This window comes from Lampetra fluviatilis, chromosome 11 (genome assembly GCF_964198595.1).
Source record: "Lampetra fluviatilis chromosome 11, kcLamFluv1.1, whole genome shotgun sequence".
Lineage (NCBI taxonomy): Eukaryota > Metazoa > Chordata > Hyperoartia > Petromyzontiformes > Petromyzontidae > Lampetra > Lampetra fluviatilis.
In genome coordinates, this window is record NC_136285.1 from 15,642,864 (window position 1) to 15,670,009 (window position 27,146).

Sequence of the window (27,146 nt, forward strand, 5' to 3'; positions counted from 1 at the left end):
TGACCTCTGGGTCAGTCGAGAAATTTCATCCACACTCAATGTAGAGCAGCTTCCCTCTCGCTATATATGTGCATAGGCCAGCTGGAAATATAAGTATTGTATAGAAACTAGCAAGGGAAATTGAGGTAGAATGAGGGAGCAATCGAAAGTAGTTGATGAAGAAATATTCATCCTATCATCATTATCATCATCATCAGCCATGGTCATTCCACTGATGGATGAAAGTCTCCCCAGCCACCGCCATCTGTTACGATCTTGGGATGTAACAAGCCGCCCAAGAACTGATCTAATTGCTACGTCTCCTTGGTGGACGGCTTCTCCAGGCGGCCGACTCCGACAATGCAATGTGAGGCGGAGCAGAGAGCTTTGCTGTGAATATTTGAATTGGTTCACAGGATACATTCTCATGCAATCAACTTTAAAGATTCTTCGATTGTCTCAGTTCGACCAGTTATCTGTTGTTATTATTCTATGACCTTCCAACAATAATTCTGGTTCCATTGAGACCACTGTGGTGTTTGCGTGTGTGTACCTGTGAGTTATCAGCCAGGTGGATCAACTCATCATCCCTTCAGGGGCAATAGAATGCACATCACTTTATGGGGACAATCATCAGTGATTTTCCTATGGATAAACTCACCCTCACCATAGAAATGTGGAATTGCCATCACTTGCTCAGGGCTATAAACAGATGCGAACTGCCTCAATGCTCATTTGATCAGATAATCACTTGGACTTTTGGCTTTATTTGTTAATAGAAGTTTGCATTCAGATAGGAAAGCAAAACTCGTGTGAAGTTGGAGTGGCATTTCTTCCCCTTACTGCTTCATGCCCAAGAGGATTGGCCAAACCCAGCAGTGCAGCGGCACTCTCGTGACGGAGCCGGGAGACTCCGTAGCGAGATGACCAAGCAGGCGCGATGCCTGCTTCCCATATCTATCTCTCCACATAAACGTACAACGTGACAGAAGTTCAACTACAAACATATATACAAACATACATACAAACATACATACAAACATACGTACATACATACAAACATGCAAACATACACTACGCGTGGGCTTGTGGGCCTGTGCTCGGCAAGCAATTAAAAAATAAAACAATGTGGTCCGATGTGAAGTTTCATCTGCACATGGTGGCAGCAGTGCCATTGGCCATGATGACCTCTTGACCTTGACCTGCCGTGCGATTGTTAATTATCTGAAATATTAAAAAAATGGCACGCTTAAGCCGTCAGCCGTGGGGGCATTTGACATCATCGCGCCCCACTGGTAATTTGTGATTTTACTCTGACGAGTGAACTCATGGTAATGATTGGCATGCAATAGACGTGATGAGGGAAATCATTCATCTGTGGCCATGCCTCCACCCCCCGTACTCTCCTGCATCACCTCACCTCACCTCGTTGGTGAGATGGGTTTTGCCGATGGTGAGCAATGCATAGACGCACCGATAAAGCAAGTCGGTCCATTTTTTTTTAGATGTGACATGCATTAAAAATAAGTGGTATTTTAATTAAAATGTCACGTGCGTGTCTGTGTGCAGCTATTCTTGGCACATAAGCATGAGTTGGTATATGACCCTCCTTTTTCTTTCAAATTAAAGTATTTCACCTGGGAAATCCCTTGAGATGAAACATCTTGTGTCCACGGTGTCGACTGACACGCATGGATCAAACACGTAATGGCATGGTCACACACATTTTAATGGTATAAATAATATATAATCATAATGATCACGGTTTTGTTTCTGATTGAGCAGCTCTGCTATACACCGGGGGTGGCGCCTCAGAGCACGTTACACGAGTTAGGCGACTTGCATCTGATCTCAACACGTTATAAAGGGCACCCCCAGTGGCAGCTGTCCCTGCGCAGAAATAGGCGACTCGCCACCTGGTCTGCAAGCGGGCATTAATCTGCCTGCAGAGGGTGATGATTGCTGCTGAGTGTGATCCCAATTGAGTAATTTTCAGTTAAATTTTTCTAATTAGGCAAATTTGTACCGTGGCACCACCATGCAGTGGCCTTCTACTAATTTCAAATGATGTTCCGAAATATTTAACGTCCTTTGTGAGTGAAGCAGTGGAGTATTTTGCCGTTAATACAGCCACAGTAATAACTATGGCGGCCTGCCAAATTGGAGCTGCGAACCTCTGCAACAAGCGGCGAATACGTTATTGCTGGGCCGCGGCGTAATCACTGAAAAAGTCTCATTCGCATTGCCCTCGGTGACGTCTCCCGGAGGCAGCATCGGATGACTGCATTAACGGCCTGTGCGCAGCGTGGCTCACAGCCTCCGCTTGCCACGCTCTGGCCTATCACGGGGCAGCAGCAGCAGCAGCACAGGCTCCTCAGCTCAACACAGTTCGTAGAATTGACTCGGCAACATTTGTCACCCCCTTCTGAGAAATCTTCAGCAGGACCCTCATTAAAAAGAGTCTTGAGACTCAGCGAGGCTTTGCTGGATAAGCAAGTGAAATAAGCATTGCTCTCTTGCAGCATTTGCCCCAACAGTCTAAAGGCTTTCGGGGGATCGTTGTCTTTGTGTGTGCAGGGAACGGTAGGGTAGTGGTTAGTGCACTACACTACGAACCTGGCGGCGTGAGTTCCTGGACCCCCCCTATGTCGACTCAGCCTTAAATGAGTATCAAGTGCGGGGGTTGAAATATTGCCACTGGGGAGACAAAGGTGGTTTAACGTGGTGCTGGCCACCCACCCCCCCCCCGTGTGCCATGCCAGCCTTCATAGGTCCTTGCTAACAGCACTTGCCCCAATAGTCTGTTAAGGCGATACGCGGATCTTTGTGTGTGTGCGCCTGTGTACATGTGTTTATCTCACGCTTGGGTACCCGGAAACATGGCAAGTGTTTGTGTGCGTCTTCACATTGACAATGTATATATGCGAATGAGCGCTCACGATGGCCTGGCCAGATTATTTCGAGGACCGTGGCCTACGAAGTGTCAACATTTTCTCGAATTGCCTCTTGAGTCTACACGGGGATTCTTGTTCTGTTTGTTGTTTGCGTGCGACAGCCAGCGCCCCGGCGAGTGAGTCGGAGTCGGCCAACACGGAGAACGTGGGGAGCGGGGAGCTGGAGAGCCTCTCGGTCTGCGCCCGGGTCGTGTGAGTCTCGCGCCAGCCCACACTTCAACACCGCGGTGGTCGTTGTCGTCCCCTCCGTCGCGTCATCGTCTTGCGCTGTGAGCATGCAGTGTCGTCGTGCTCCCGTCCCAGTGGCTCATGCATGGTGGTGTGTTGTCTATGTCTTTACAGGCACAGAATTTCCAAGTCTAAATACAGGTTAGTCGATGGTGCCACCGTTTAAAAGCAGCACTTCTTAAGGAGCAGACGGGCATCATGCATCGCTTCTCTGCTCATGGCCATTCTGTGTTCATGGCCGCTTCAAATCTGTATCTGAAGAGACAACCCGTCGCTCGGGACGGGTTGTCTCACACAGGGGTGCAGAGCATCGCAGGTGCAGCAGCTCGCAGCCTTATCCACACCCCCAACTTATCACCACCGGCCCGTTGGAATGACCACATCTTCTCACCTCTTTGAGTTGGTGATCTAAAATGAAAACTCATTTCTTTCGAACTGCTTTTTGTGTTTAGTTTGTTGTCCTTCCCCTGCACCTTCGATTAGCACAGTTGGCTACGTACGGTGTGAAAACAAATGCAACATACATACAAGTAAAGGTATTTATTGGTAGTCTGGACAAGGCTGTGGTACGCAGTATGCTGCACGTCTTTGTTTACTCATTGGTATTTGGCACTCGGAGCGAACAAAGTTGCTTGTTATAGTCGGTGCTGACCCTGCTCCCCTACTGGACAACTGTCACGAAGAGCTTCAAAGCTCATCAGATTCCTCCAGGATAAATACAGATTCTGATGGAGTTGATCGCAATCGCTCACTCATGAACGCGGCCGCTCGCTAATGATTGGCCGGATCGTCGTGAGTGGCGGCGCTGAAAATACGGAGGTCGAACGTCGCAAGCGGTAGCCGCAACGGCGAGCGAATGGCGTTGGCAGAAGCTGCGATGCATTCCGGGAGCGATTTCCGGTGTCGGTACGCAGCGATAATCTCACAGATTCCTTCTTCATCCAATCATATGAATCTGCCAGGCCGCCCCCCCGGTCAATGCTGCCGTGCGTGTTAACCATATTAATGCTTTGCACCGCTTTTTTCACTATCACAGTGGATGTTGAACAACACCGCAAATAACTCAATTGGGAAGCACAGAAATTGCCGCCCCCTCCTTAAAATAATCTTGAGATGCAGTGAGGCTCCCTGCGTCAGAGTCAGCAAGTTTCTTCTCACATGACCACTGATGCGGTGCTCATCTCCTGTCTCGAGCCCTCAGCCAGTGATGGAAATTCCATATTCCTTTGGCATCTTTGCAAAGTGGTACTTATTTTATCATCCCTGAAGAGATGATGGACTCAGTCACCCCCAACCAGAATTGAAACTCGCAACTTTTCGATTGCGATCTGCTCGCTCTACCACTGAGCCACCAGGCCTGATTATCCAATTATAATTTGGGAATATTGACCTGTCACCTCCTTGAGCGGTGTTAGATGCTTTTACTTGTCCTATTTTCCACCTCCGCACACAACCAACACACACATACCAGCACCAGCCCTTACCGCTCACTCCTTGCACACAAACGCAGAGACAAAGAATTTCCATATAGCCTTAACACACCATTGGAGCAAGCGCTGTTAATGAGCGCCTACGAAGCCCAATACGGCACACGAGGCCAGCACCACGCCAGGTACTAATTTAAGGCTGAGTCCTCTCCCCGTGGGTTCTCGAGGGTGACTCGCCGGTCCCGCCAACGCTCGCGATCTCTCCGTGCCACTGACTCACGCCCACTCCCCTTGTCCCGTCGCTCGCTGTCCATCGTGCCTGCGTGTGCACGTGTGTGTTTGAGCGCGTGTGTGTTTCTGCATGTGTGTGTTTTTTATGCGCACATGCGCATGTGTTCACTTGTGTGCATGTTTTTGTCTTTGCGTGTGCTTGTGCACGTGTTGTATGCGTGTGAGTGCACGTGTCGGTACGCGTGTCTGTGCGTGCGTATGCATGCGTGTATGTACGTGTGTTGTATTCGTCTTCATATTCGTGTACTACCGTCTCCGTGTGTGGTGCACACGCACGCACGTTCCTCCCTCCGCGCCGAAACCACAGCCGACGGTGGCGTCGATGGAACCGCTTCTGGCGCCGGAAGTGCCGAGCGGCGGTGAAGTCGACGGCGTTCTACTGGATGGTGATCGTGCTGGTGTTCCTCAACACGCTCACCATCGCCTCGGAGCACTACCAGCAGATGCAGTGGCTCACGCACGTGCAGGGTGCCGCTCGCCAGCCACTGCACCGCGACGCGCACACTCACTCACCCCTCACTGACGCCTCACTCACACTCACTCACCCCTCGCTCACCCCTCACTCAACCCTCACTCAACCCTCACACTCACTCACCCCTCGTACCGCTCGCACACTCACACCTCACTGACGCCTCACTCACACTCACTCACCCCTCGCTCGCGCCTCACTCACCCCTCACTCGCACTCAACACTCGTACCATTCGCACACTCACACCTCACTCACACACTCACACTCACTCACCCCTCGTACCACTCGCACACTCACACCTCACTCACACACTCACACTTCACTCACACACTCACTCACCCCTCGTACCACTCACACACTCACACCACACTCACACCTCACTGACGCCTCACTCACGCCTCACTCACACACTCACACCTCACTCACACACTCACACCTCACTCACACACTCACACTTCACTCACACACTCACTCACCCCTCGTACCACTCACACACTCACACCACACTCACACCTCACAGACGCCTCACTCACACCTCACTCACACACTCACACTCACTCACCCCTCGTACCACTCGCACACTCACACCTCACTCACACACTCACACTTCACTCACACACTCACTCACCCCTCGTACCACTCACACACTCACACCACACTCACACCTCACAGACGCCTCACTCACGCCTCACTCACACACTCACACCTCACTCACACACTCACCCCTCACTCACACACTCACACACTCACTCACCCCTCGCTCGCGCCTCACTCACATTCAACACTCGTACCACTCGCACATGCTTACACCTCACTCACATCTCACTCACACCCCCTTAATCCTGGCAACACACTACTTGTGCCTCACTCACTGCACGCAACTGCACACATTGCCTTTACATTGTTGTGTGACGTGGCAAGTCTATCTGTAACCCGTGCATGTGCATGATTGTTTCCTTCCTTGTGTTTTGCTATTATTCGTGTCTGGCCCCTTTGCGGCTTGTGCACAGACACGGCCAACAAGGTTCTGCTGGCGCTCTTCACCCTGGAGATGCTCGTGAAGATCTACAGCCTGGGCCTGCAGGCCTACTTTGTGTCACTCTTCAACCGATTTGACTGCTTCGTGGTATGTGGCGGCATCGTGGAGACGATCCTCGTCGAGCTGAAGGTGATGTCCCCTCTGGGTATCTCCGTGCTCCGATGCGTCAGGCTGCTGCGGATCTTCAAGGCCACGAGGTGAAGCGCCGTCGCCCGCCGTCCTGCACCGACGCTCGCTCGACGCCACTCTGACTGAGCGCCTCAGGATGCGTGTCCTTGGCGTGGCACGCAACTGAAAAGATTCGTTCTTGATAAGCGTTGGCGTACACACAGCGAATACCTTCCCTACCCCAAACCCCGAAACACAACACTCACCGTAATCTTAACCTCAACTCTCATCCTAACCCTGACCCTACCACTCTGCCTGTGCCCTCTTGCCCGGCCCAGGTACTGGAACTCTCTGAGTAACCTGGTGGCATCGCTGCTCAACTCGATGCGATCCATCGCGTCGCTGCTCCTGCTGCTCTTCCTCTTCATTATCATCTTCTCGCTGCTCGGGATGCAGCTCTTCGGGGGCAAGTTCAACTTCGACGAGACGCAGGTCCGCCGCTCGTCCTTCGACAATTTCCCCACTGCGCTGCTCACCGTCTTCCAGGTGCGTGATGATGAGTGGGTCAGTGAGTGTGATTGGCTGAGTGAATGGCTGTAAGCGGATGAGTGTCATGGTTAGTCAGATGCAGGGAGCTAAACGGGTGCAGCACGGGCAGAGAAGAGATGGGCTGATGTGGGTACAGCAGGATGTGGAGCTGAGTAGCCTTGCTGATGACCGGTACGAGCAGTGTCACGATTGGCCTCTGTGGAGGAGGTTCATGAAAGATGCTGTTGGGGAGTTGGAGAGAGGAGCAATGCTCACAATAATGAGCGGAACGCCGGGTTGATAAAGCACAGAGAGCTGCAACAGTGGAGAGCACAGTTGGTGCATCTGCCAGTCATCTCAGTCAGTCAACCCATGGGACCTGGGTCTGTCCCATGACTGCCTCCTGCCAGCGGGCCTTCGATATTTTACGTGGCCTCAAAGTGCATCGAGCCTGGCACAAGCGCCATGGTGATGTCACCACCACTTAGACGGCGAATGGCAGCTGTTGTTGTGAATGTGAGGAAGTCTACGCATGTTTATGTGAGTGTGTGTGAGCATTTAAGTTACATTCCTAGCTATGATGGCCACTGGTATTTCCTATGTTGACTCAGCCTAAAATCTGTAAGTGGTATCACGGTGTGATCATCAACCAACATCAAGACTGAGGTCACACCACCCAGAGAAGTCCCTTGCCGACCTTAATAGGTGCTTGCTAACATCACTCTTTTCTGGTCTAACCAGGCTTAAGAAGGATTTGGTTTTGGAGGTGTACTTGATTTATTTGGTTTTCTGTGTTTTCAATAGAGCCAGATTCGTTATTAAATAAAACATTGGTAACTTTAAGAATGGAAAACATTTTTGGCCTGCCAGAATTTCCTTCCAAGTGCATGTGTGTGTGGATGTCTTTGGGTGTGTTTGTGCACGTTTGTATCAGTGTATGTGAGTGTGGGGAGCAGTATAATGTAGTGAACCGGTCCTGGGCTTCCCTGGGGTCGACTCAGCCTTAAATTAGTACTTGGTGCGGTGTGTAAAAATTTGCACTGGGGAGACAAAGGCAGCCGGGCGTGGCACTGGCTGCACTGCCCCCTCATGTGCTGTGCCGGCTTTCATAGGCGATCATGAACAGCACTTGCCCGAATGGCCTGTTAAAGACTACATCGGGAATATGTGTCTTGAACTATATGTGTATATGTGTATTCTTGTATGTGGACATCTATGTGTGTGTCCCTGCGGATTGTGCACCTATGCGTATGTGTGCGCGCATGCACATTGGTGAGTGACCGCCCTCCCTCCCTCCACCCTCTCTCTCCACTTCTGTCACTCACCCACCTCCTCACCTTCGCAGATCCTCACTGGAGAGGATTGGAACTCTGTGATGTACGATGGCATCAGGGCGTACGGGGGTCCTGCCTTCCCAGGGATGCTCGTCTGCATCTACTTCATCATCCTCTTCATCTGCGGGAACTGTATCCTGCCTTACCCCCCGGAAGGCCTCAAGACTCCTTTTCAGGAGAATCCTGCCAGGTTTTTTTGCAGTTGGGTACAATGTTGCTGCCGTGTTTAATCCCAAGTGAGTCATTTTCAGGGAATTTTTCAGCATTGGGATGTTTGGGAGGAAGCCACAGAACCTCTGGAGTTGAAAAAACAAGCAACTCTTTGTGGAGAAGTCAATAATGGCTGTCTGATGCATAGACTCATCCCTGCCATAGGAATGTGCAATTTCCACCACTGGTTGTAAACAGGAGATGAGCACCGCCTCAATGCTCACTTGAGTAGGAACTTTGATCGATCGGTGCAGTTCAGTGAAGGCGTGAGCCTGCTGGTCGGCGCTAATATCCGAAAAGCGGCCATCGCTATCCAGGCGACTGGACCCATTGGTGAATCCCTCCGATGGGCACCACTTATCCCCAAAGCTCGGGGACCCGCGACAGGTCTCTAACGAGTCTGCACGGCACGTTACCGAGGGACGAGTTCATAAACCCGCCGCCCGCCCGCAGAAACACGGATGCGGGGAATGAAATGATGGGTTCGCCAAAAAGGCAGCGTGGCCCCTTCAGCCGAGCTCTGGTTAAGACTCCACAGGAGCAGAAAAAGATTTGAGCCGCAATATCAGGAAGGTCATTGCGTGTTTTTTTCTGAGCGACGCTGCGACGCGGCGTGCAGACATTCTGCTCAATGTGTTCTTGGCTATCGCCGTGGACAACCTGGCGGACGCGGAGAGCCTCACGTCAGCTCAGCGTGAAGCGGAGGAGGAGAAGGAGAGGAAGAAGATCGCCAGGTACGGGGGGCCACTATGAAACCTGTTGGTCTGGCAGCCCGAGTTCACTGCCGGTTCCCCTCTGTGGAAACATCGTGGTATGGGAATAGGAACCGTTGTGAAAAGTGCGAGTATGGCATACAAGCGTATATACTGTCCCTGTCCACACCTGGCCCAAGTACACAAAGTCCTCTGCCATAAGGGTTGCGGTTAGATGTAGGGTTGTTTTACGAAAGTTGTCGGCCGTCCGGGTTTGACACGCTCGGTCTGGGATCAGCATCTGTGTTGGTGGCAAGAGTTTATTAGTCCTGAGATTCTGGCGACGGTGTAGTTGTGTGGAACTCTGTCACAGCAAGCTGCAGAGTCTTGATGGGGCTAGAGTGTATTTGGGTTTGCTGTCTGGAAGATGCGTCCACACTGTGGATTACTCCACGAGAGAGCGTTTGGAATGGGAAATCCTGGGCTTGTGCGTAGAACCCGGCATGCATGGAGGGGGGGGAGAGCACGGGGGTGTCGGGTGTCACCGGAGCACTGTCTGCCCAGAAGCGGTAGTCCCGAGAAGAAGCCCAAGGAGGAGTCACGGGAGGCCAACGGAACCGAGGAGATCATGGAGCTGAAGGCCATCACCCCGGACAGCACCACCAAGGTAAGCGGGGTGAGTGAGGTGAGTGAGGTGAGTGAGGTGAGTGAGGTGAGTGAGGTGAGTGAGGTGAGTGAGGTGAGTGAGGTGAGTGAGGTGAGTGAGGTGAGTGAGGTGAGTGAGGTGAGTGAGGTGAGTGAGGTGTGTGAGTGTCATTTACCCCGGACAGCTCGTGCTCCTTTTAAATGTTTCAGACGAGATGCGATGTAAGTCGCTTATCGGGTGTAAAGCTGAGATGCCCCTGAGTTTGACTCCCATGCACGGCTAACATCACTGATTGTATCTACGTGTGCGTTTCTATTTTTGGTTCTTTTGGTAAAGTCATGTAGATAGAAAATAAAATTTAAATAAAAGATAATAAAATTAAATAAGCAAGCGGTTTCCAGATGAAGACCACTTGTGTTGTGATGGAAAAATCGCGTTTTTTTTTGCTTTTATTATATTCAATTTATTATTTTTATTTTTAATTATTTTTTATTTTTATTGTATTTTCTATGTTCGTGACTTTACCGAAAGAACCAAAAATATGAATTCCTGTAGTCACGAAAGTCCGTGTGCGTTTCTGTTTGGAAGATTCCTCTGGATGACCCAGATGGAGAGGATGACAAGGAGAAGGACCCATACCCTCCCAGCGAGTACCCAGGTGCGCTTCGTGGCGGGGCATCCGGACGTCGCTCGCTGTCCCTAGGCAGCTGCCTCGGGACAAAATGTGTCTCTGTGTGTCTCGCTATGTTTGTCTTTTGTCTGTATCTATGTTTGTGTGTGTGTAGCAGTGGACAGTGGTGGTGCATCGGTTAGCGTTTTGTGTTACAAACCCGACGACAAGAGTTAAATTCCTACTCAGTGACGATTATCTTAACCAGTCCCGGGCCTCCCCTACTTCGACTCAGCCTCAGATGAGTACTTGGTACGGTGTGTAAACATCACCACTAGGGAGACAAAGGCGATGTACCTGGCCACCCACCCCCTCGTGTGCCTTCATAGGTGCTCGCTAAAAACACTTGCCCAGAAATCCGTTAAGGTGATACAAGATATTTTGTGTTTGTCTATATTTTCCTGTGTTTATGAATACATGTGTGTCTTTGCACACTGCCCATACCTGGGCAGTGTGCTCATGACCGGCTCCAGTTTATCAGCAGAGGTCTCACTCCGAATCAGTCGAGCGGCAATATCTTTTCATCGGTTGCGTAACGCTGTGTGGAAGCTACCTGGTCTGTCGCTCCGCACGAAGCTTCAGGTCTTCTCGGCCACGGTCATTCCCTCCCTTCTCTACGCTTGCGAAACGTGGACCCCCCTAGTGGAGCATCTTCGCCGGTTGGAAACATTTAGGCTGGCCTGCCTACGATCCATCCTGGGTTTAACCAGACTGGATCGTGTGAGGAGCTCACAAGTCCTTGAAAGATCTGGGCAAAGTCCCATCAGTGAGCTCCTCCGGCAGGCAAGGCTGCGTTGGCTGGGTCATGTAGCCCGCATGCCCAGCCACCGCATGCCTAAACAGCTTTTGTTCGGCCGGATCCAGGGGGCTAAACGGGCACGGCACGGGCTAGAGAAGAGATGGAGTGATGTGGTACAGGAGGACGTGGAGCTGAGTGGACTTGCCTATGACTGGTACCAGCGGTGTCAAGATCGGCCTCAGTGGAGGAGGCTCGTGAAGGACGCTACTGGGCAGTTGGAGGCAGTCGCCCTCCAACAACAACGGAGGGCGGAGGAGCGACGCTCACAACAACGAGCGGAGCGCCGGGTGGCTAAAGCACAGCAAGTTGGCACAGTAGGGGGCACAGGTGGTGCATCAGCCAGTCATCTCGGTCATCTCGGTCAGTCGACCCGTGGCACCTGGGTCTGCCCCGTGACCTCCTGCCAGCGGGCGTTCGACACTTCACGTGGCCTCAGGGTGCACATGGCCTGGCACAAGCGTCGTGGTGACGTCACCGCCACTTAGTGGCGAATGGCGGTTGTTGTTGTCTTTGCCTTTGTTCATGGGAGGATACCAGAGAAATCCAGTGGAAACCTATACAGAACAGGGGGAGAACATATAAATCCCACACTGAAAGGTTTCCCTGTTCGGGAATCGAACTCCAGGGCCTACCTACTGTGAGGCACAAGTGTTTTCACTGCCCTACCTTGACACCTTTTGACCTGACAATGACACAATACATCCAAATATAAAAGCATACAAGTTTAGTTTTGTTCAATTGGAAAAACCAGCTCCTGGCCACGACGCCGCCTGACGATCACCCGCTTGCGTGCTGTTGTCACGACACCCTCTCTGAGTTTAGCCAAGAAGGAAAGGCGCCATGTGTCACTTGTCTTGCCAAGAAATCTGTTGAGGTCCCAGGGCTGAGACTGGGATTACGGTCGCATTACTTTGTCTGAAGACGAACAGAGGCCCGCACTCCAAGTTGGAAGCCTTCCAGTGGCAGTGCGGCATTCGAGATACATTTGTCTGCGCTCCCCCGTGAGGGGGAAACTGAGCAGAGCAGCGCTGTCGGAGACGTCACGAGGTTTACAAATTCTCCGCATTTATGTCTCGTAGCCAACGTGTAAATCTGCTCCTAACTCTTTTGTTACTGTGACCAAAGTGCCCATTCCACCGAAAAGATGCGAATTCAAATCCTGATTGAAGGCTGACTCGGCCCATCATCATCTGTCCTTGGTCGACAAATTGAGCACAAACATGCGTTCGTGGTACATTAACAGATGAATTGGTGAATCTCCACAATATAAATGTGGAATTTCCAATCATACCTCAAAACTGGTATCATAAATTAGCAATGCCCAGCACTTGTGTGGATGTATGGGACCACACAGACGTCAAAACATGGTTCACACACTGGATAGACTCGCCCCGGCCATAGGACTGTGGTATTTCCACTGCTGACTTTTTCAATGAAAATGGCGACCGTTCCATTAAGATAGCTGAGACCTAGCAGAGCACTTAACTATCCAAATGCAATTTATAGTCACTATAAAACAAGACAAATAGGCGATTAAATCAGCCAATAAAAACACATCTTATTGCTGATACATTAAACGTAACTAAAAGCCCCACTGAAGCAATGCATCATCAAGCGTGGTATAAAAATGGACACTGGGGTAGTGACAGAGGTCCGTTCGATTCCCACAGGCCATCCTGTTAATGCTGTGCATTAAGCAAATGCAGCATCTGCTTCACAGTGGATGCTGACTTTTCACTGGCTTGTGTTGCGATCGAAACGTCGTGATGTTTTTATTATTTTTCTATCTACGTGGCTTCACCGAAAGACCCAACGAATATGAATTCCTGCAGTCACGAAAGCTTTAAGTCAAGACTTACTCCACATTAAGTTCACACATCGTCGTTTGGGCTGCATGAGGGGAGAGCCGGAGACGGTGACCATGTGCGCTCGCCTCTGTGTGTCTCTGTCACGGTGGCGACGCCACGACGCAGGCGATGACGACGAGAGTGAGCCTGAAGTGCCAATGGGACCGCGTCCGCGCCGTCTCTCTGAGCTGCAGATCAAGGAGAAAGTGGTGCCCATGCCCGAGAGCTCCGCTTTCTTCCTCTTCAGCCACACCAACCCGTACGCCCGCCCGCCCACTCACTCGCTCATCCATCCGGTCGCCCGCCCGCTCGCCCACCTGTCCCCTCATCCACCCGGTCACCCAACTGCTCACTCATCCATCTGCTTGCCCACCTGCCCTGACTCATCCTTCCGCACCCATCCAACTCTCCATCCAGCTCATGCCAACCTGTAGCGAGTGTATGGTTCGATTGCCCACTTACTCCCCACCTGCCCATTCACCAATCCACCCACTAACCAATGCATCCTACTCCCCACCTTCATCCATTGGGTTGCCACCTGCCTGGGAATTGATGGATGGTGAGTGAGTTGGGGGAGAGGGGGGTCAGGTCAGGTTGTGGAAGCAGGGTGATTAGGTGGGAGCGAGGGCATAAGAAGGGTTAGTAGGGGGCACGTGGGTGACAGAGAGGGTGAGGTATGTCGCTGAAAGATGAGCGAGTGGGAGGCTGGTGGATGAATCGAGTTGCCACCTTTTCCACCAACCAAAACCGGACATGTTTCTGAGTCAGCCTCGGTTGATACAAAGTATACACTATCTGTGATGAAGTTCAACGCGATACTAATACCAGATTTTGGTACAAATCGATTCCTGTCACCCAGACATCAAGTTTCCAGAATGACCCAGACAGGTGGTAATATTTAAAATTATATACATTTAAAAATCTAAATAATGTAAAATAAATAGTCGCGAGTTGTTAACAAGGTTGGAGTTTTGTCACAGTTGCGTGCTTGGCATCGTCCGCAACGTGGATTCGTTTTGTTGTCTGTTTCTGCTTCTGACACCGTGGCTTGTACAGGTTCCGTATCCTGTGTCACCACATCATCAACCACACCATCTTCACCAACCTCATCCTCGTCTTCATCATGCTCAGCAGCGTCTCGCTTGCGGCTGAGGACCCAATCCGCTCAACCTCTTTCCGCAACGAGGTAGGTGCTATCTGTATAATCATGATAAAAAAGGCAGAATTCTTTATTATGAATATAAATTACATCAAGGTCAAGTGAGTTTGTTTAGGCTGCCCCAACTGGGGCCTTTCCTTGCAAAGGCCTTGGGAAGGCTGTGGGGGTTGGGGTGACAGACGGACCACGCTGCGGTCACTCTGGCGGCACGATACAGCAAAGGGCCGACTCAAGACGGCCCAACGACGGTCCCTGCTCAGAGCCCAGCACTGGCTCAGGGTTCAAGGCTGCCGGAAAAAGCAGTTGGTTAAAACGCATTCCGCTTTGGTTGTTGGGAGAGCAGTAAACAAACAAGGGTCCCATAATAGCAGCGTTGTCCGGGCAACCGCAACAACTTACGTTTTTTTACGGCTGGGGAATGTGGTGGGCAAGCACACTCCCCACAAAGACAAAGGATCCCCAGTGAAGCCTTCGCAGAATGTTGGGGCAAGTGCTGTAAGCGAGCACCTGTGAGGGCCAACACGGTGCAAGAGCGGGTTGGGTGGCAAGCACCATGACAGAACCACGCCCGGCCACCTTTGTCTCCCCAATGCTGATGTTTGCACCCCGCACCAGGTAGTCATTTAAGGTTGAGTCGACCTAGCTGAGGCCCAAGACGGGTTCAAATATGCGTCACCGATCTTGGCTGTGAGCGGCAATCGAACTCAGGTCACCGGGTCAATAACGCAGTGTGTTAACCACTGTGCCACCGCCCCCCCCGACAGCCCACCCACGCACACGTGCAAGTGCACACGCTCGATACAACACGAACATTTCCTGGTTACTTCTGCGAGTTAGCTTAGATTTCCACTTTCAAGACTTATGGATGTAACCTCGCACTCTGCCTGTACTCACGTCACACTCACAGGCAAAACCTGCTGCCATATTTAAGTAATAATATTCATGTTTGCGTTAATATGGTGCTTACAAAGTACCGTAGATCACATGTCAACTAAAATGTTCAAAGGGCAGCCCTAGTGGCAGTGGACCGAGGTGACGCACACCGGCCACCTGCCAGTGGGCGTGAGTCAGCCAGTAGAGGCAATGGTGGGCATGTGAGCCTTGCATCAACGTGGAAGATAGAAGAATGGATGCTTGAAAGGACATGCTTAGTAAGTGAGAAAGATTTGCTGGATGTTGGGACTATCTCTCAGGGAAAGGAAGAGGAATGAAGAAGTGATATGGGGCAGTGAAATCAGCTGGTGTGCAGCTGCTGGGTCGATGGATAGTTGCATCACGGAATCGAGAGAAGAGGTGGCGGCAGCTTGCAGAGGTCTTCATCCACCAGTGGATTGACCTTGGTTGGTGATACTCGAGTTGACGATGTTGCAAGTGTTTAACAAATGAAACATGAGTACGCAATTTGCAGGCCCCCCATAGGCCTTGAATACCGCATGCGAGGTTCCAGATGGAAAATGCTTTAGCGGTGGCTGCTAGAAATATGGCCCAGCAGTGCCTGGTTCAGCGCTCATTGCAGAGGTTTGAGGTTCAATGTGGCTGGCCAACCTGGTTCATTAGCAATGGCCGTGTAATAACCGTTCAGTACAACACCAGCGATCCGCCTGGCAATGGATGTGAAAGATCCTATAATGTAATTCTAAAAGAGTAGGCCATTGTGTGCCGGCATCATGGTCAACATTTTTTTAATTAACCGCAAATTACTTGAGATTACACACATCAGCACTGTCAGCTCTTCCTTTGAAACTATTGCAGACTGCGTCTTCCTTCACTCTGCGCTACAGAGAATGGCATAAAGACCAAATCTACTCGGTTATAATTAAGTGCTCTTATTCAGCAACATAATCCAAGGGTTGTATGTGCAGTTTGTTTATGCTTAGTTCATTGTATTTATCTAAAATGTAGGCGTTCGACACAATGTTTTGATACTTCGGTTTGTTTACTGGCGCGTATTCATACAGTCCGCTGATACCGCTTTGTGTGGTAATGCGTGCCTATGTGTGTCTCATGTGGTTGCAGATCCTGGGCTACTTTGATTATGCCTTCACTACCATCTTCACCATAGAGATCATGCTCAAGGTAACATGCCCTGGCGTCATGTGTGCATTTGGCTTCACTCTTTCCTGCTATTGGGTGCCGTGTCGCCCATGCTGTGGCTGGCGGTTGGCTGATCTCAGGGTTAAAGCCGAAAACACAAAATAATCACGAACGTCGCTGTGGAGAAAAACATTTATACACAGACAATTCATCACCTTTACATATATGTCCCTGTACATAAAAAAAAAAGTAGTTTTTTTAACATCCCATTTGCCGCACGGCCTTCTAGAAGTGCATTATTTCAGAAGTATTGGTTCAGCACAGTCAAATTCTGGACCGGTTTTGATGTTCAGTGTCTCATTAGCAGAGTCTGGCTCCCTGAAAGCAATGCTGGTGACCTGCCAGATGTTTCTAGGCAAGGACCATCTCTGTTAGATATGGATCCTAGTTGAAAACTATATTAAACACAACACAAAGTAATCACTCACATTGTTGTGGTGACAGCTGAGGTTTATACGGCGCCGCCCTTGCTCTGATGGACCCCCTGCCTCCCCATCGCACGCTCCCGGCCTGACAAATACACGCCAAAGAGACTGCCTCGATGTGGATACATCTCATCGTTTGATGTTGCTTTAGAAAAAAAAAAACGCATCAGCCCCCCACCCACCCATCACGCCACACAGTCGCCAATTTAACGTTCATTAAATGGATGATTAGGGCTGGCTCACGAGAGGGCTTGAGAGTGTTTGATGTCATCGCCAGCGTCGCGCCTGCACTAGGCCTCATTTGCATGCAGCACGAGTGGATTCACCTGCACAGCACGCAATGTGTTTGTGGCTTTTTTTTATTTGTGACAACAGCCAGCAACCCTAATCATCACCATCACCAACAGCACTGCGATCATGATCACCATCACCACCATCATGGGCAGCAGGGTGATGCAGAGGTAACACTTGTGCCTAGCAGCTAGAAGGGCCTGGGTTCGATCTCGGACTCTGTGGAATTTGTTCTCTCCCTGTTCTGCATAGGTTTTCTCCGGGTTCTCTGGTTTCCTCCCATAGCTCAAGAAATACCACACAGTGACTGGTATTAGCCAGCCACCCTAATGCTAAAGAAATACCTGAAAATTACCCAATTTGGATAATACACACCGGCAACATTGCCTGAAAGGACCCTCCTGAGAAAGTATTGAGACTCAGTGAGGCTATCCATCAGACAGCAGAGATTGCTCTCTCAGCAGACTCACTCCCACCATATGAATACGGAATTCCCACCAATGGCTGCGATGCTCATTTGAGCAACTGAATCTGAAGCTGCTAAACAAATTAGAGGGACATGGATACATGGGACAAAAAGCATCCTGACGTATTTAGTAACTAGCAAGAGGAGAAGAGGCAGCGCAGGGAGCCAACAGCAAGGGTTGCTCAGAGAGGGGAGTTGCAGACACCCGCCTGTCTATCCACCGCTCCTTCCAATAACTTTCACACACCCACCTACCCACTCATCTATACACCTACCGATCAACCCACTCACCAAACTGAACACCCACCTACCTTTCCACCCACCTGCTCACCCACTTGCTTTTTCAATTCTCACCAGAAAAAGCAACTGCCACTACCACCGCTAACCTCATCACCTTCCACCACAACCACCCTCACCATCATCTCCATCAATGTCGCTCTGATTCCAGTGCTTGCTGTGCCCCCCCCACCCACTTCCCCATGGCTCAGATGACGGCCTACGGCGCGTTTGTGCACAAGGGCTCGTTTTGCCGCAGCTACTTCAACCTCTTGGACCTGCTGGTAGTGGGAGTCTCCCTCATCTCCTTCGGCATTCAGTGAGAAGCACGTGTGTGTGCACGTGTGTATACATCTGTGTATGTGGACAGCAGTAGTGCAGTGGTTAGCGCGCTGTACTACGAACCCAGAGACCCGAGTTCGCCAACACCATTGACGATTATGTAAAAAAGTCCTGGTCCTCCCCGAGGTCGACTCAGCCTCAAATGAGTACCTGGTACGATATGTAATTTCTTCTGTATTGCGGTTGTTTTTGCCCTAATTTTTTCTTTGCTTCATTCCCATACTTGTTTTTTAGTTAGTCTATCATTCGGATGACCCAGGCCACCTACCCATGCACCTAAACTGATCCTAGGCCTCCCATTGGTCGACTCAACCTTAAACAAGTACCCTGTGTGGTGTGTAAACATCGCCACTGGGGAGACAATGACGGTCGGGTGTGGTGCTGGCCACCCACCCCCTCGTGTGCAGTGCCGGCCTTCATAGGTGCTACTCACTAGCAGCACTTTCCCCAACAGCTTATGTAGGCTACACGGGGGAGCTTTGTCTTTGCGTGCATCTCCTCGCAGGTCGAGCGCCATTTCCGTGGTGAAGATTCTCCGCGTGCTGCGCGTGCTGCGACCACTGCGCGCCATCAACCGTGCCAAGGGCCTCAAGGTGCGTTGGGAGCGGTAGTGGCGATAGAAGAGCCATAGGGAGGTGACTGGCCACCAGTGAGTGAGTGACTGAGTGAATTACTGAGTGAGTGAAGTAAACACAAGGTTTCTTAGCACAGGCCAAAATCGTCAAGCAACCAGCAACTAACAGCACCATCAAAGTTGTAATCGATAAAAGTTTATTTTTTATTTATTGAGACAAGTTATCATAAGATACGATGATGGGAGGAGGGAATCTAGAATTAGATCAGAATATGTACTTATACTGGATGAATCTAATGAGTTATCAGGTTATAAAGCTCTTTTCACAAATGTCCAGTAGGGGCGGATAAGAACGTTAAAACAACAAACAATACGAAAATGCGATAGTCGTGAAAAGCACAAAAAGGTAAACAAATCACCAAAACACAAACATTAAACTAAAGGGTCCCCATGCTACCAAGCAAACCCCACTGCGGTATAAACTTAATAACTACAAAGTAGATCAGTGCAAGGGAAGCAGCATCAAGAGAAGTGTCGTTACCTGCAGTGTAGTGAGTGGGTGAGTGAGTGGGTGGGTGTGGGTGGGTGATTGAGTGGTAGAGTGAGTGAATATATTGGGTGCCTGGTAGAACGAGCGAGTGAGTGGGGTCGTGAGTGGATGGGTGGCTGAATGAGTCTCGTCTATTTCTGAATTTGGCAGCAATATGGTTCAGGAGCTGTCTAGCAATGTCCAGGTCTGCTTGCCATGAGAGGCCTTCAGGAGTGAGTTTGTTAATATTTCCCATTCTTCCACTGAATGAGAACAGACTATAATGGTTTACAGTTATGGTCCATGGTTTGGGTTGTATGGCCACAACCACACTGCTATCGCTGTGTCTCTAAGTTTGCATCCATGAAGGAGATGTGCACAACGGCCTGTCGATGTTTCTATGCAGCTGATTCCTTCGAGGAGAAATGTCCATGCTAGGCGGTGCGATGTTTGGGTCTTCAATGAGTTCTAGATTTGAAGCTTTCGTGACTGCAAGGAATCATATTCTTAGGTTTTTTCGGTAAAGTCACGTAGGTAAAACATCAAAATTAATGAAAATAAAATCAAATAAAAATAAAAATCACGACGAATTAGCTGCATCAAGTGAGGCAATGATTTAAGAAGTAATCCCTTATAAGCAAGTTGAAGGGGGGAGGAGAGGGGGGGGGGGCTCATCAGAATGTGGTAGCCAATGAATGGAACGTATCGGGAGGGAGGGGGCGGGGCTCAAAGACAGCACGGAGTGCTAAGTACAACGCATCGGGAGGGGGAGGGAGCGGGGCCAAAACAATGGACTACGGCTTGGACGCGGTTGCTGCTGCACACGCCAACACAATGGACAGAGAGGGGGGAGGGGAGGTCTGATACACTTGATAGACAAAAGAACGAAAATGCCCATGTTTATACCAATGCTGGCTGAACAATGAAGAGAGCACTGCCAAAAAATAACTGGGGATGTTAACACTCGGTAAAGTAAAGTAAAATAGTGCCTGTCAGATAAGATGGTCCAAAAAAGTGTAATTAAGTCTTTTTTGCGTGGTTGATAACATCTTTCCAATGATTACTAAGTTTATACCCATCATCACGGTTGAAATTATGTCTGTGTTTGTATATTTGTATGGCTTCGTGTACAGATTCCTACTTGAAACCGGATTCCCACCACCACCCATCTCAAAAGAATTCTCTCATCAAAATGCTATACCACAGAGCCCATGGCATTTCTGACAAACACCACCTGACCGGTGAATTAAGACATGTACATCGTGCCCTCAGGATGAACGGATACTCTGACCGTACTATCCGCCAAGCTGTCTCTCCCACCACACAGAAACAGCCACTTGAAACTCCGACCAAAACCATCACGTTACCATACATAGCAGGCGTGACCAAAAAGATCTCCAAAATTCTAAACAAACATAAGATCCAAGTCCGATTCAGTACAGTGCATAAAATCCGTGATCTGATTCCATCTGTGAAGGATGTCGTTCCTGACTTACAGTATCCTGGAGTCTACAAATTGAGTTGCATTTGTGGTGATTGCTACATTGGAGAAACGAAACGTCATGTTTCTGATCGTGTCCGCGAGCACAAGTCAGATCTGAAACACGGCAGAACTGATTCTTCTGCCGTTGCCGATCATTGCTACAACTCGGTGGGCTCTCATGAAATTGTCTTTTCCGAGACCAAGGTTCTCTGCAAACCTCCCGGCTACCATCAAAGGTTTGTACACGAAGCCATACAAATATACAAACACAGACATAATTTCAACCGTGATGATGGGTACAAACTTAGTAATCATTGGAAAGATGTTATCAACCACGCAAAAAAGACTTAATTACACTTTTTTGGACCATCTTATCTGACAGGCACTATTTTACTTTACTTTACCGAGTGTTAACATCCCCAGTTATTTTTTGGCAGTGCTCTCTTCATTGTTCAGCCAGCATTGGTATAAACATGGGCATTTTCGTTCTTTTGTCTATCATGTGTATCAGACCTCCCCTCCCCCCTCTCTGTCCATTGTGTTGGCGTGTGCAGCAGCAACCGCGTCCAAGCCGTCGTCCATTGTTTTGGCCCCCCCCTCCCCCTCCCGATGCGTTGTACTTAGAACTCCGTGCTGTCTTTGAGCCCCGCCCCCCTCCCTCCCGATACGTTCCATTCATTGGCTACCACATTCTGATGAGCCCCCCCCCCCTCTCCTCCCCCCTTCAACTTGCTTATAAGGGATTACTTCTTGAATCATTGCCTCACTTGATGCAGCTAATTCGGCTGTGACGGTCCCACCTGATGACGGAGACTTGTGTTGCCTCCGAAACGTCGTGATTTTTGTTTTTATTTTATTTTATTTTCATTAATTTTGATGTTTTAGCTACGTGACTTTACCGAAAAAACCTAAGAATATACTTCAATGAGTTGTTTATTCTGGACATCTGCTTTGTGCCACTGTTCACACAGCAGTGATGACCGGTATCAGAAGTCAAATTTGAGCAACTGCAGGTCTGTGTTGGCTTTTTGGAAAATTGCCTCGAATTGTTCGTGAAGCAGTTCACGCTGTCCGTTGGCGTCCTTTTCGACAAAGCATGAGTCTGGGTTGTGGTCCTCGTTCCATCAGGCTGCGTGAAACGTGCCCAACTCTTTAGGGTCGTACATACGGAAGGTGTCTTGTGCCAACGACCATACCCCGAGTCTCGCTGCGGCTTCACGATGTTTTGAGTAGCCCCACTGTGTGTGGTGGCCGTTGAATTCCCCCACATCTATAGCGGGCTGAGCGGCTGCTGGCAGAGGTGGTTATGGTGGATGAGTGAGTTCTTGTGACCTGCAGTATGGTGGTTGATCACAGTGTGGATGAAACAACACACTCAATCTGGTAGATCGAGTCCTCAATGTGAGTGGAGGAATCAGATGGAAGAATTTCACAGGAACAGCAACAAGGAGATGACTGACTGACGGTTAGCGAGAACATCTGCAGATACGGCAGCAGCAGGATTTCAACATCGGCCGAGTTTGTGCTCCGTGCAGCAGCAGCAGCGATAATTGTTTGACGTGAATGAGGTTTTGATACGGAAAAGAAAACGAAGCATCTCTGATGCTTCCTGACCCAGAAGAGTGACACAGCCAGAGGAGTGACACAGCCAGAGGAGTGACACAGCCAGAAGAGTGACACAGCCAGAAGAGTGACACAGCCAGAAGAGTGACACAGCCAGAGGAGTGACACAGCCAGAGGAGTGACACAGCCAGAGGAGTGACACAGCCAGAGGAGTGACACAGCCAGAAGAGTGACACAGCCACAAGAGTAACGCCGCTGTTCCATGGCAGCTTCGATGGCATTGTTGTACGCAACAGCCACGTGTGATGCTGCTGACCACACACACAGCATCACACACACACATAGCATCACACACACACACCTGTAGCAGCATCACACCTGTGTGTGTGTGTGATGCTGCTACACACACACCTGTAGCAGCATCACACACACACACACACCTGTGTGTGTGATGCTGCTGACCACATCTGTGCTTTGGCGCACGCCGCCCCAGCGCCGTTGACTCCAGCCCCGTGTCTCCGCAGCACGTGGTGCAGTGCGTGTTCGTCGCGATCCGCACCATCGGCAACATCATGATCGTCACGACGCTGCTGCAGTTCATCTTCGCCTGCGTGGGTGTTCAGCTGTTCAAGGTGCGGTGCTCTGATAACACGCGTATAACTGCGGCGTTATTTTATTTCCCATCATGACATTTTTACTTGTGCTACAGCAGCGATGCCGTGAGAGGCGTCGTGTTAGAGGACGGTTCGTGGAAGTTGCTTTCGCAAAACTACTCGTGAATTAGACAAATTATTTGGTGATGCTTTTGCGTTGGGAGCGGCGCACAAGCGCAAATAATAACAATAGTCAGCACATTTGTTGAACAACACTGTGGCCTTGAAAGGTAGATATATACGTCTATGAGGTGACGAGCCGGGCAATATCTTGTCCTCATAGCACATGGAGATCCTTTCACCCTGCCACAGGCCGCACGCTTTTCACCTGTGCATCACCAAGCCATATGCTGCTTTTGGTTTGATTTTTGTGGGGGTGATTCAGAGTGAATGTGGGGGGCATGACCCAGGTTGTTGCTTCTGCAGTGTTTTCTATCCCCGATGTGACCACGAGGTGGGAGCAGAGTCGCACGCGTGTGGCGCGCAAACCAAACCCGCGGCACTTCGGGTCAAGAGCCACGAGGCGGCGCCATCGTCCCGAGAATTTACGGGACGATTTTCATTTGTCAAGCGGCGCATTGTGCCCGTCGATCCCAATGCGCCGAGTATGGAAAGCAGAAATGAACATAACCTGGATGAACATCCATAGCTCGGCGGTGAAGGGCGGTTTATCGATGCCTTGCCTCTTATTCTGTTACAGCGACATGAAGCAGAAGATTGGTGCTGGATACGACGACATATGCAAATGTAGTCTGTAACTTTGATCCATAGCCGTGTTTCGATAGTTCAATTTGAATGTGCAATTGTATTGAGGGACTTTGTGTTGTCTTGGTGTGGTCTGGGACTGTTTATTTTGTTATTTTTCTGCCTTGCCCAAGCTTGCATTTAGTGTTGAAAAATCGGCAGGAATGTATGTACTTGTGGAATTTTTGTTTATATAATGTGTGTATGTCTATTTATAGTAACTTGCTCACCTTTTATCCATTTTTAACGCCTATTGATATGTGTTTGTTGTAACTTGGCTGTAACCTGCCCCTACTGGACAAATGTAAAAAAAACCTTCATAGCTCATCGGATTCCTCCTTCAGTCGAAATACAGATTCTGATTCTGATCACCGGCTGCGTGCAATGGTGACTCGTGCAGTGCTTAGACGCCTCCGTCCTCTGTGCTTCCAGGGCACCTTCTACAGCTGCACGGACGAAGCAAAGCACACGCCGGCCGACTGCAAGTGCGTTGCACGTCACCACGCAGCGCCCCACGCATTGCTCACCACCCTCGCCACACTCCATGCAGAACTGACGCAGCGAATTCCCCACACACTCGGGGTACTCATACTGCCCGCCGCGCTCACACTCCACTTACACACTTTCCACCAAACACAACAGAGGCAAAGATCCCCCATATAGCCTCAACAGACTTTTGGGGAAAGTTGTTCGCGAGCACCTATGAAGGCCAGCACAGCACACGAGGGAGTTGGTGGCCAGCATCACGCCACCCTTGTCTCCCTAGTAGCGATGTTTACACACTGCACCAGGTACTCGTTTGAGGCTGAGTAGACCTCGGGGATGCCCAGGACCAATTCAAATGTTCGTCACTGGTGTTGACCGTGAGCAGGAATCCAACCCAGGTCGCCTGGTTTTGTAGCGCAGTGCGCTAACCGCTACACTACTGCTGCACGCAGTGACACACACTCACCACACTTTTGCTCACCACATTATCACACACTACACTGACACTCATACACACCGTGCACACACGCTATTGGTAATATAGTGTTATCATTTGTAATATATTGCGTACATCTGTTAATGTTACGCAAGAACTCTAGTCTAGTGTTGGTGAATTGGGATGAGATCTGCAGCATCGCTGATGGGATCGGAACCAAACTCAATCCAAGCCAAGCCCTGCAGCGCATTCGCAGCGTGACTCTGGTGGCCGTGCCGCCGTTCCCCAGGGGCCACTTCATCGTGTACAAGGACGGCGACGTGAACCAGCCGCTCACGAAGCGGCGTGTGTGGCAGAACAACGAGTTCAACTTTGACGACGTGCTCTCGGGCATGCTCACCCTCTTCACGGTGTCCACCTTTGAGGGCTGGCCCACGTGAGTGGAAAGAGGATCACCGTCACCACACAACCAACCTCACCACACCCCACGACACAACCACACTCCACCACACTACACAGCCACACCGCACCCCACTGCACAACCACACCGCACCACAACGCACCCCACCACACAACCACACCGCACCCCACCACACAACCACACCGCACCACACCACACAACCACACCGCACCACACCGTCACCGCACAACCAACCTCACCCCACTACACAGCCACAACCCACTACACAACCGCACCCCTCTTCACATTCACACCACACCACACAATCACACCCCTCTACACAACCACACCGTCACCACACAACACAACCTCACCCCACAATACAACCACACCGCACCCACCACACAACTACACTAAACCTCACTAGACCACAACCACACTCCACCACAACTGCACCTCATTCCACTACAACCACACCCCACCACACCACACCCCACAACCCCACCACAACTGCACCGCGTGGCTACACGACGCAAGCGAGCGAGTCTGTGCTCACAGTGAATGCGTGCGTCTCCCAGGCTGCTGCACCGCGCGATCGACTCTCACGCCGAGGACGTGGGACCCATCTACAACTACCGCGTCGAAATCTCGATCTTCTTCATCATCTACATCATTATCATCGCCTTCTTCATGATGAACATCTTCGTTGGTTTCGTCATCGTCACATTCCAGGAGCAAGGAGAACAGGAGTACAAGAACTGTGAGCTCGACAAGAACCAGGTCCGTGAGTGGGTGGGTTGGTAGGAGGGTTAAGTGGGTGAGTGAATTAGTGGGTGGGTGGGTGAGTGAGTGAATAGATGGATGGGTTGGTACCTTTTTACCTTTTTAACACCCATACATCTACCTACCCACTCACCTACCCACAGAGGCAGTGTGTGGAGTACGCGCTGAAGGCTCGCCCTCTCAGGCGCTACATCCCCAAGAACCCATACCAGTACCGCGTCTGGTACGTGGTGAACTCTACCGCCTTCGAGTACCTCATGTTTGGACTCATCATGCTCAACACGCTGTGCCTCGCCATGCAGGTCAGCACTGTCGCTACCAAATCCACCACTGGCCGTCACGACCACCATCACTATCAGTGTCACCACCACTATGACCACCATCACTATCACCACCACGATGACCACCATCACTATCACCGTCACCACCATCACTATCACCGGCAACAAAGACAAATATTCCCCGTATCGTCTAACAGGCTGTTGGGGCAAGTGCTGTTAGCGAACACCTATTGAGGCTGGTACGGCACACGAGGGGGTGGTTGGCTAGCACCACTCTCGGTCGCCTATGTCTCCCTGGTGGCGATGTTTACACACTGCACCAGGTACTCATTTGAGGCTGAGTCGACCTAGGGAAGGCCCAGCACCGATTCAGATAATCGGCACTGGTGTTGGCCGTGAGCGGGAATCGAACTCGGGTCGTTGGGTTTGTAGCGCAGCACTCTAACCGCTACTCTATGGCTCCCCACACTATCACCACCATCACTATCACCACCATCACTGTCACCCCACCACTACTATCACAGCCATCAATACCACCGTCACCACCGCCACCACCGTCACCACCACCACTACTATCAGTGCTGACTGTGCGGGTGGCTGTGCTGCAGCACTACGGGCAGTCAAAGTCGTTTCGGGAGGCGATGGACGCGTTCAACATGCTCTTCACCGGGCTCTTCACTGCCGAGATGATTCTCAAACTCGTCGCTTTCAAGCCCAGGGTGAGCGCTGACGCGGCGCGGTGTGGCCCGCAGCACCACACGCTGCAGAGCAGCACACAGCTACACCTCACAGCGCATCGCATGCCAGGCAGCGTACAATACACTCAGCACGCAGCATGGTGCATACCATACCCTACGCACAGCACACAGCATACCAGATAGCATGCACAGCACAAGCAGAACACACTACACATCACACAAAGCCTGCCACACACTGCAC

The 27,146-nt window shown here is 50.5% G+C and overlaps 1 protein-coding gene across 16 annotated transcripts in view; it reads left to right on the forward strand.

Moving 5' to 3' along the window:
• Positions 1–27,146, forward strand: part of LOC144934883 (voltage-dependent L-type calcium channel subunit alpha-1D-like) — a 185,280-nt gene that overhangs the window by 105,646 nt on the left and 52,488 nt on the right. For 13 of the 16 annotated variants that reach the window (XM_078861139.1, XM_078861144.1, XM_078861140.1 and 10 more), the window contains exons 10-29: positions 3,035–3,125; positions 3,276–3,302; positions 5,187–5,347; positions 6,360–6,585; positions 6,835–7,042; positions 8,370–8,490; positions 9,188–9,302; positions 9,825–9,927; positions 10,495–10,564; positions 13,349–13,481; positions 14,279–14,408; positions 16,398–16,457; positions 18,146–18,252; positions 18,781–18,868; positions 22,949–23,056; positions 24,254–24,306; positions 25,033–25,179; positions 25,722–25,923; positions 26,070–26,228; positions 26,816–26,926. In XM_078861139.1, coding sequence (XP_078717265.1) covers positions 3,035–3,125; positions 3,276–3,302; positions 5,187–5,347; positions 6,360–6,585; positions 6,835–7,042; positions 8,370–8,490; positions 9,188–9,302; positions 9,825–9,927; positions 10,495–10,564; positions 13,349–13,481; positions 14,279–14,408; positions 16,398–16,457; positions 18,146–18,252; positions 18,781–18,868; positions 22,949–23,056; positions 24,254–24,306; positions 25,033–25,179; positions 25,722–25,923; positions 26,070–26,228; positions 26,816–26,926 — 2,420 coding nt within the window. The remainder of the gene's footprint in view (positions 1–3,034; positions 3,126–3,275; positions 3,303–5,186; positions 5,348–6,359; positions 6,586–6,834; positions 7,043–8,369; positions 8,491–9,187; positions 9,303–9,824; positions 9,928–10,494; positions 10,565–13,348; positions 13,482–14,278; positions 14,409–16,397; positions 16,458–18,145; positions 18,253–18,780; positions 18,869–22,948; positions 23,057–24,253; positions 24,307–25,032; positions 25,180–25,721; positions 25,924–26,069; positions 26,229–26,815; positions 26,927–27,146) is intronic. The other 3 variants (XM_078861142.1, XM_078861141.1, XM_078861143.1) reach the window with 3 other exon arrangements.